This window comes from Oncorhynchus clarkii, chromosome 30 (assembly GCF_045791955.1).
Source record: "Oncorhynchus clarkii lewisi isolate Uvic-CL-2024 chromosome 30, UVic_Ocla_1.0, whole genome shotgun sequence".
NCBI lineage: Eukaryota > Metazoa > Chordata > Actinopteri > Salmoniformes > Salmonidae > Oncorhynchus > Oncorhynchus clarkii.
Genome location: NC_092176.1, coordinates 16748451 through 16758415, shown reverse-complemented (window position 1 = coordinate 16758415; position 9965 = coordinate 16748451). Strand labels below are relative to the sequence as shown.

Genomic DNA, 9965 nt, shown 5'->3' with positions numbered 1-9965 from the left:
TTACCAGTTGGTGCTGAAACAGAGACTTTCTCTCATTGATCCCTATATTCTGACACGTTCTCTAATTAATATAACCATAGACCACAATCTGGTAGGCTGCAAAACGTCCACTCACAGATGGCCAAAAACAATTGAAAGCCATGACCCCACCTCCAATATACATTTGCCAGTGTTCCTTGCCTTTTCAAATTCATTGTTGAGTTACCACCCATGCCTGTATTTGTTAGTGACAGAGACATGGTTGTTGAATTTGTTCATGTTCCTACTGGAGGTGAATATTATCATTCAAATTAAACTTGTTAGGACAATACATTAAAAATATCATAAGACCTTTGATGGCCAAGTTTTCCCTTATAACAGTGGTGTTAGGAACCTCCTGGTTTACAGGCCACATCAGGCCTACAAGTCATTATGCTGGCTTGCAATGTGATGTGTAATTCCTATTGGAAGACAGCCTGAGTTAGGGAATCCAACATTTGGAATTTTTTATTCACCTGCAACATGCATTCAGAATGACTGTCAGGGTTAGGAACATTGGACTGGAATAGTTTAGATTTTTTTTATTTATATTTGATGGATTAGTCTTACGCTACACAATGTACATGCAAAAGCACAGATATGAAAAACAATCCTAAAAAATGTTTTGCCGTAGAGCATGCTGGGAAATCTGATAACGATGGCCATGGTTTTGATGGGAATGTTTTACTATCCACAAAGTAAAACTGACACAATCACACAACACTGGGGTTATTTTACACCGTGTTAATTTAACTCCTGAATCAACACTAGGTAACACTGGCCAATTCGCTCTGTGTATATCCGGTGGAATTACTGAACCAGATGTATTGCAGAATGACATGTTGACAAAACCACAGATACTGAACAAAACCTCAGGGTCAAGTTCCCATGCAAATATCCTTCCTATGGCCACAGATCTACACATCCGTTCCACAGGGTCGATTTACATGTGATAAAGGGGGCAACCTGCGTTTGGCTCACCTTCATGTTCTGTGTTTATTCAACACTGTACAGGGTTGGTGCTCTGGGTGTTGACTCTTAAAGCATTCTGCTTGGCAAGACCACAACGAAAGCATGCCTAATTATTTGTGGCAGGTTTGAATCTGGAATGAGGAGTCTAGACAGATCAATATCATACTATGATGGAAACCAAAAAAAAGGCAAAAACCCAGTGATCCTTGCATCCAAATCAATCATTGTAGACATTCCACCGTGCTAAGATTGAAAAAAATCCTTTGATCATAGAGTTTCTTCAAGCTTTTATTCTTTGAACTGTCTGCCTTCTGAGGCTAGTCAGTATGAAATCAGTCGTTAAGTTTTATATCAAAATCAATATCTTAAATCACATATCTGACTGGCACACAATGTCATTCCGTATTAACAATCATTGGCCTGGTGTATTGAGGGTGGGGTCATTAGCTTTTTCGATTGGTGACACATAAATGTACAGGATACAACTGATTCAGAATCAAGTGCTTGATTAAAAAATATATATTTTCATTGAAAACTCATAGAAAAGATGAAACATTTTGGTTACTTGTCTGTTAGACAAAATAAGTCATGCATAGAATAAAAAACATACATCTGACCAGTGGTGGAAAAAGTACCCAAAGTAAAGATACCTTAATAGAAAATGACTCAAGTAAAAGTCACCCAGTAAAATGCTACTTGAGTCTAAAAATATTTGCTTAAGTATCAAAAGTAAATGTAATTGCCAAAATATACTTAAGCATCAAAAGTAAAAGTATAAATTATTTTTTAAATTCTTATATTAAGCAAACTTTTTTTAACGGATAGCCAGGGAGACGCTCCAACGCTACGATATCATTTACCAATGAAGCATGTGCTTAGTGAGTCCGCCAGATCAGAGGCAGTAGGGATGACCTGGGACGTTCTCTTGATAAGTGTGAATTAGACAATTTATGTCCTGCTAAGCATTCAAAATGTAACAAGTACTTTTTGGGTGTCAGAATATGTATGGAGTAAGAAGTACATTATTTTCTTTAGGAATGTAGTCAAATATAAATAGTGACGTACAGATATCCCAAAAAACAACTTAAGTAGTACTTTCAAGTATTTTTACACCACTTCATCTGACATACACTTTAAATATCATCTCGTTCATTCTCATTGGCAAAATCCTCAATTGAGCTTCACGTGACTAAAACATTAACCGTTGCACTATTGCACCAAGAGTTTTTAGGCTATTGCACAAAGTACAGGGTGGAAGTAGCATGGGAATGAGATTATACATATCCTGTAATGCCGGGTCTGCATGTGATATAGCTGTTTATACTGAAGGTTGGCCTTCCAAGAATTACAAAATTTAATTAAAAATTATGAGGTTTCATGCTTATCCTTACCCCAACCCAAAACATTGTTACACAGGGTAACCATTACTGCTGTCATATTTCAGCACAGGTGGCAAATGAGGGGCTTTCTGCTTGCTGGGGGCAGGCATGCCTATGCTACTGTTGGTGTAGAAGCTCCTATTGTCTGACTCTGTCCTCTTAGGCTGACCTTTTGTCACTGAGCTATAGACTGCCCCAGGGGGGGAGCGGAAGCCTAGGACCGAGCGGAAGCTGGAGTTCCTGCTGGCAGGTCGGCTCTCTGGGGCTGGGGCATCCTCCCTGTTGGGCAGGGCCAGGCCATGGAAGAGTGGCACAGAACGGTAGGAGTTAAACACATTTTACAGTTTGTCTGCTGCATGTAATTCTTGGAAGGTATGGAATGTCATATTTCATACCTTATTTCATGGGCAACCTCCTTCTCGTAGTGACGTTTGTGGCAGCAGCAGATCAGAAGCCATATGAGGAGCAGGAGGAGGAGCAACAGTAGCAGTGCACCAATCACAGCAGCTGCAATGATCCCTGCTTTGTTGGGAGCTAAAAAGGAAGTCATGATATTCAGAGACAGGTTCACACACAGGCACCGTTCCTCACTTTCTCCCAATTAAAACTTACGGTTGTATGCGTGCAGGGTGTATTTACACTGCTCTTTGCCCACAGGATTCGACACCACACACAGATAATTTCCCATGTAGCTCTCTGAGTGATTTCTTATCATCAACTCTCCAGTCTGAGAGTCTAAATGGAACACAAAGACAATCACTGCTAGCTACAAACCACACCTCACCTCAGTATATCAACATGCACAGTAGACCTATGGTTATGTGTAGACCCATGTCTTATCTAGAGACTTTAGTTCCTGTTTCCTACTTTGTGTTGCTGTAGGCGGGATGGCCCCTCCACTCTCTCTGATCCAGACATAGTTAAGGGGGGTGGATCCCACGGATAACTTGCATCGCAGGGAGACATCAGCTCCCTTCTCTTCAACGCCTTCAACCCAACACTTAGGCACTGATGGAGGGACTGGTGTAAGAGAAGAGGTTAAACTGTCTCAGGAAAACAACTTAATAAAGAGTGTGTAGAGTAAGTATACAGTACAAGTGAATACCATTTCCTTTGTTTTACTTAACTCTGCGACCAATGACAAAATGGGCCATTGTGTAAATGTGTTGATTCCTTCTAAGTGCATTTCCAAGAAAATGAGTATATTGATAAGAACAAAAGGAGCACCAGGGTGTTCAAATTCCTTTTCAGTGATAAAGCAGATTTAAAAACAGAGGACAGTGGAATGATGAAACTGGTCAAACAGAAACCAGTCTGGGAGGGGCGGCCTTCCTCACCCATCACCACCAGAGTGACTTTTCGCATGTCGACACCCGGCGCCTTCTTGACTTTGCACTGGTAGGTGGCTGTGTCTGAGGCTTTCACTGCAGAGATGGAGACAGATGCGTCTCCCAACGCGGGGTCTCCTGTGAAGTCCATCCTCTTAGACAAGCTGGGGTCCCCGTAATGCAATTTTTGCCCTCCTGTATAAGATATGACCTGAGAGAGAGATTTGCATCAATGACAAAGCAACAAGTCTTGAGAACAAATGTTAACAGGTTTTTCTACTGCAACAATGAGGATAAGATCGCCTGTAGCTAAACAACATCTCCAAGACTAGTCTGCCAAAGATATGAGTGGATGTTAAGACTAACACATTCGTTTTACGACCCATGTTGCATCTCCAAACCCTCCCCTTAAATTATCCATAACAAGACCCGCCTCTGTCTCCTGCTCTGTAGTCTCACCAGCTGGTCTTTCTGGGTCATGTCTGGATGGACACTCAACCACTCAATGTCCAGATCTCCTGTGTCAGAGGGGGCAGGGGTGTATGTGCACCCCAGCATGACTGTCTCCCCCTGGGCTCTTTGAATGGTCTGAGACCCTGTGGATGTTATCTGCATAGCCACTGTGATATCTTAGGGTTTAGAGAAACACACATTCAAGATTGAAACTTAGACTAGTTTCAGACTAAAGTGACAAGTTCCTGCATTAACAGCATTGTGTTAACAACATCCTGTGACTAATTCAGCATACTGTACAGTGCCTTCAGTTACAGCCTGAATTTAAAATGGATTACAACATCTAAATGTTTGTCACTGGCCAACACACAATAAATACACCATAATGTCAAAGTGTAATTATGTTTTTCAGATTTTTTTAATACAAATTAATAAAAAACAAATGTCTTGAGTTAGTAAGTATTCAACCCTGTTATGGCAAGCCTAAATAAGTTCAGGAGTACAATAATAGTCACATAAGTTGCATGGACTCACTATGTGCAATAAGTGTTTAACATGATTTTTGAAGGACTACCTCATCTCTATACCCCACACATACAATAATCTGTAAGGTCCCTCAGTCAAGCAGTGAATTTCAAACACGGATTCAACCACAAAGACCAGGGAGATTTTCCAATGCCTCGCAAAGAAGGGCATCTATTGGTAGATGGGTAAAAATGTAAAAAAGCAGACATTGAATATCCCAGCATGGTGAAGTTATTAATTACACTTTGGATTGTGTATCAATGCACGCAGTCACTACAAAGATACAGGTGTCCTTCCTTACTCAGTTGCCGGTGAGGAAGGAAACCAATTGGATTTCACTATTTTATTTCACCTTTATTTAACCAGGTAGGCAATTTGAGAACAAGTCCTCATTTACAATTGCGACCTGGCCAAGATAAAGCAAAGCAGTTCGACACAACAGTTACACATGGAGTAAAACAGTCAATAATACAGTAGAAAAATAAGTCTATATACAATGTGAGCAAATGAGGTGAGATAAGGGAGGTAAAGGCAAAAAAAGGCCATGGTGTCGAAGTAAATAGAATATTGCAAGTAAAACACTGGAATGGTAGATTTGCAGTGGAAGAAAGTGCGAAGTAGAGAGAAATAATGGGGTGCAAAGGAGCTAAATAAATAAATTAGAGGCAGAGGTAGTTGTTTGGGCTAAATTATACAGTAGATGGGCTATGTACAGGTGCAGTAATCTGTGAGCTGCTTAAAGCTAGTGAGGGAGATGTGTTTCCAGTTTCAGAGATTTTTGTAGTTCGTTCCAGTCATTGGCAGCAGAGAACTGGAAGGAGAGGCGGCCAAAGGAAGAATTGGTTTTGGGGGTGACCAGAGAGATATAACTGCTGGAGCGCGTGCTCCAGGTGGGTGCTGTTATGGTGACCAGCGAGCTGAGATAAGAGGGGACTTTACCTAGCAGGGTCTTGTAGATGACCTGGAGCCAGTGGGTTTGGCGACGAGTATGAAGCGAGGGCCAGCCAACGAGAGCATACAGGTCGCAGTGATGGGTAGTATATGGGGCTTTGGGGACAAAACTGATGGCACTGATAGACTGCATCCAATTAATTGAGTAGGGTATTGGAGGCTATTTTGTAAATGACATTGCCAAAGTCAAGGATCGGTAGGATGCTCAGTTTTACAAGGGTATGTTTGGCAGCATAAGTGAAGGATGCTTTGTTGCGAAATAGGAAGCCAATTCTAGATTTAACTTTGGATTGGAGATGTTTGATGTGGGTCTGGGAGGAGAGTTTACAATCTAACCATACACCTAGGTATTTGTAGTTGTCCACATATTCTAAGTCAGAGCCGTCCAGAGTAGTGATGTTGGACGGGCGGGCAGGTGCAGGCAGCGATTGGTTGAAGAGCATGCATTTAGGTTTACTTGTATTTAAGAGCAAGAGGGTTGTTAACACAGTCCAAAGAAGGGCAAGAAGTATTCAGAATGGTGTCGTCTGCGTAGAGGTGGATCAGAGACATCATTGATGTATACAGAGAAGAGAGTTGGTCCAAGAATTGAACCCTGTGGCACCCCCATAGAGACTGCCAGAGGCCTGGATAACAGGCACTCCGATTTGACACACTGAACTCTATCAGAGAAGTAGTTGGTGAACCAGGTGAGGCAATCATTTGAGAAACCAAGGCTTTCGAGTCTGCCGATGGGGATGTGGTGATTGACAGAATCGAAAGCCTTGGCCAGGTCAATGAATATGGCTGCACAGTATTGTTTCTTATAGATGGTGGTTAAGATATTGTTTAGGACCTTGAGCGTGGCTGAGGTGCACCCATGACCAGCTCTGAAACCAGATTGCATAGCGGAGAAGGTATGGTGGGATTCAAAATGGTCAGTAATCTGTTTGTTGACTTGGCTTTCAAAGACCTTAGAAAGGCAGGGTAGCATAGATATAGGTCTGTAGCAGTTTGGGTCAAAAGTGTCCCCCCTTTGAAGAGGGGGATGACCGCAGCTGCTTTCCAATCTTCGGGAATCTCAGACGACACTGAGAAGAGGTTGAACAGGCTAGTAATCGGGGTTGCAACAATTTCGGCAGATAATTTTAGAAAGTAAGGGTCCAGATTGTCTAGTCCGGCTGATTTGTAGGGGTCCAGATTTTGCAGCTCTTTCAGAACATCAGCTGACTGGATTTGGGAGAAGGAGAAATGGGCATGAGGCCAGTGGTGACTTCAAAACAGCTGTGATAGGAGAAAACTGAGGATGGATCAACAACATTGTAGTTACTACACAATACTAATATTAACCTAATTGACAGAGTGAAAAGAAGGAAGCCTGTACTGAAATATTTTTATTCTGAACATGCATTCTTTTTGCAACAAGGCTCTAAAGTAATACTGCAAAAAATGTGGAAAAGCAAATAACACTTTGTATTCAGGACAAAAAGTTATGTTTGGGGCAAATCCAATAAAACACGGAGATGCTTACCAAGAAGACGGTGAATGTTCCTGAGTGGCCGAGTTTCAGTTTTGACTTAAATCTACTTGAAAATCTATGGCAAGACCTGAAAATGGTTATCTAGCAATGATCAACAACCAATTTGACAGCTTGAACATTTTGAAAGAATAAAATGGGGAAATGTTGCACAATCCAGTTGTGGAAAGCTCTTAAAGAAGTACCTATTAAGACTCACAGCTGTAATCTCTGCCAAAGGTGCTTCTAATCTCTGCCAAAGGTGCTTGACTCAGGAGTGTGAATACCTACATTTCATAAAATGTGCAAACATTTCTAAAAACAGGTTTTCACTTTGCCATTATGGGGTATTGTGTGTAGATAGGTGAGAAAACAAATATATTTAATAAATTCAGGCTCTAACACAACAAAATGTGGAATAAGTCAAGGGGTATGACAACTTGGAGGGTACTGTAGTTTCACTTCCACAACAGGGGTGTAATCATTATTCCAAACTGTAGAAAATGTGTTTCTATTAGACAAATTCAGGTAGGTCCCTGCCAGTTTCATTTGCTTCCATTTGGTTCTGTTTGATTCCTAGTGAATATCCCCAATTGTTGGACATCAGTTACGCAGTTTGTATAAGTATAATGTGATATATCGAACATGTAGGACAGACACCAGCTAATGGGTGAACAGAAGCGGACATTGTAATTCCCTGACCTGGGACACTGTCTGGGCTCCACCCGGCTCCATCAGGTGACATAAACCTTGTGTAAGGATGTGCATATAGTCAATGTCATTGACTGTCACACAGGCACATTTTATATCCCCTGACAAAGATAAATGGAAATGGACCTAGAAATGAATCAGTTTAAAAGTGGACTTTGTCTGGTGCAGAGTGGGCTTAGAAGGGCCCAAAATAGTGGATGTCATAGGGCGACTAGGTTAGGAAACATTGCATTACTCACCTGTATTCAGATAAACTGTTACCACAAACATCACAGCTAACTGTAGTCTTGAGCATGTAAGGCACTTTCCCAGAGTGACCATGTTGGTAAACCTGTATGGCACATCAAGAGAAATATGATTACAATGACTACCTGAGTCATTTGAATGTGTACTTCCTCATTGTGATTTTAATCTAGTTTCTAGGAAGCATTACTCAGCAAACAGGTAGTCTTTATTTATTTTTTTCACCTTCATTTAACCAGGTAGGCAAGTTGAGAACAAGTTCTCATTTACAATTGCGACCTGGCCAAGATAAAACAAAGCTGTTCGACACATACAACGACACAGTTACACATGGAGTAAAACAAACATACAGTCAATAATACAGTATAAACAAGTCTATATACGATGTGAGCAAATGGGGTGAGATAAGGGAGGTAAAGGCAAAAAAAAGCCCATGGTGGCAAAGTAAATACAATATAGCAAGTAAAACACTGGAATGGTAGATTTGCAGTGGAAGAATGTGTAAAGTAGAAATAAAAATGGGGTGCAAAGGAGCAAAATAAATAAATAAAATAAATACAGTAGGGAAAGAGGTAGTTGTTTGGGCTATGTACAGGTGCAGTAATCGGTGAGCTGCTCTGACAGTTGGTGCTTAAAGTTAGTGAGGGAGATAAGTGTTTATCATGCACTGAAATGACTGATAATGGGACACTTGTTTTCCCTTAACAATATACACTCACACTTTCCAAGGGATAGACAACCCTGCACAGAATTAAAATATATAAACCTGTTTTGATCTCAACGATACCTACCTACTCTATTTTCAACAAGTTCTCCTCTCCAATTTAACGGCTGTTGCTGAGTGAGTCAGGAATTTGTACTTTAACCTCTCAAGTACATCAGCACATATTCATAATATTCCTGAGCAGTATTTAATTCAACAATCACATAATGAATGAATCCAAATTACCTTTCTGCACAGCAATATTCCAAAGATAATGTAGTTTCCAAGAGGCTTGACAGAGTGAACCAGGACAAAACTTTTGCTTGCCTTCTCTTTCACCTGAAACTCTGAAACAGGTGTAATAATTAGCCAAACAGCAAATACAATGAGAGTTTCTATTGGACCAATTCAGGTAGGTCCCTCCCCCGTTTTGTTCCATTTGCTTCTGTTTAAGAAACATTTTGCAACAGAATCGGAGTAATGAGTACCAGTCTCACACCCTTTTTAATTGCATGCAGTCCATCTATTGCCTTAGGATAATTTAAACATTGTACTTTCTATGATTAGAAAATATTGGCTATAATAAGCAAAACACTAACAACAACATGGCTTCAAATATTGTCTCTGCTTCTGATCTGATAAAATATGTCTTTAAATGTAGATGCATTTGTATTGTTAATAATTATTGCATGACTAGACTAGAATTTTTGTTTTAATTCTCTCAGTAATATATTGTGCTGGGAAATTGAGCATGAAAATAAAAATATATGTTTTGGCTCTTATACTGGAAGCTGCTGTGTGTGGCGTATGCCTTTGGCGAGATTAATGATTACCAAACTGATAGTTGCCTCACCTCCTTGGCACTCCTACGAAACCACAGGGGTCTATTCATTGCATCGATTGTGTTGCAAAACATTTCTTAAACGGAACCAAACGGAGTGAAATGGGGTGGAACTTACCTGAATTTGTCCAATAAAAACACTTCCGTTTGGTTATTAAACGATTAATGGTTTCTGTAATGAATACACCCCAGGCCTTTTCACAGAACCTCAACATACAATACCACAAAGCTACAACAATTACAGACTGATCAAGATTTGTGGAAATATTTAATATTTCAATATACTGTACCATAGTTAATTACATTTTAATTTCAATAGGTATGTAAATGAAGGTTGTCGGGCAAG

The 9965-nt window shown here is 40.4% G+C and overlaps 1 protein-coding gene across 1 annotated transcript; it reads right to left on the bottom strand.

Annotated features, from left to right (window-relative positions):
* Positions 1-545: 545 nt before the first annotated feature.
* Positions 546-9138, bottom strand: LOC139389658 (coxsackievirus and adenovirus receptor homolog). Its single transcript, XM_071136533.1, has 8 exons — positions 9025-9138; positions 8072-8163; positions 4157-4326; positions 3707-3908; positions 3237-3389; positions 2982-3104; positions 2765-2903; positions 546-2648 (listed from the first exon to the last, which is right to left on the bottom strand). Exons 2-8 carry the CDS (start codon positions 8151-8153, stop codon positions 2399-2401), a joined length of 1119 nt encoding a protein of 372 aa, XP_070992634.1. The 5' UTR covers positions 8154-8163; positions 9025-9138; the 3' UTR covers positions 546-2398.
* Positions 9139-9965: the final 827 nt, after the last annotated feature.

Excerpts from the sequence above, each read along its gene's own strand:
- LOC139389658 (XM_071136533.1), bottom strand. The coding sequence starts at position 8,153 with ATGGTCACTCTGGGAAAGTGCCTTACATGCTCAAGACTACAGTTAGCT. Across the intron at positions 3,105-3,236 it reads CCCGCCTACAGCAACACAAA|ACTCTCAGACTGGAGAGTTG; the intron begins GTAGGAAACAGG and ends TGTTCCATTTAG. Across the intron at positions 2,649-2,764 it reads GAGGTTGCCCATGAAATAAG|GGAGGATGCCCCAGCCCCAG; the intron begins GTATGAAATATG and ends CCTGCCCAACAG.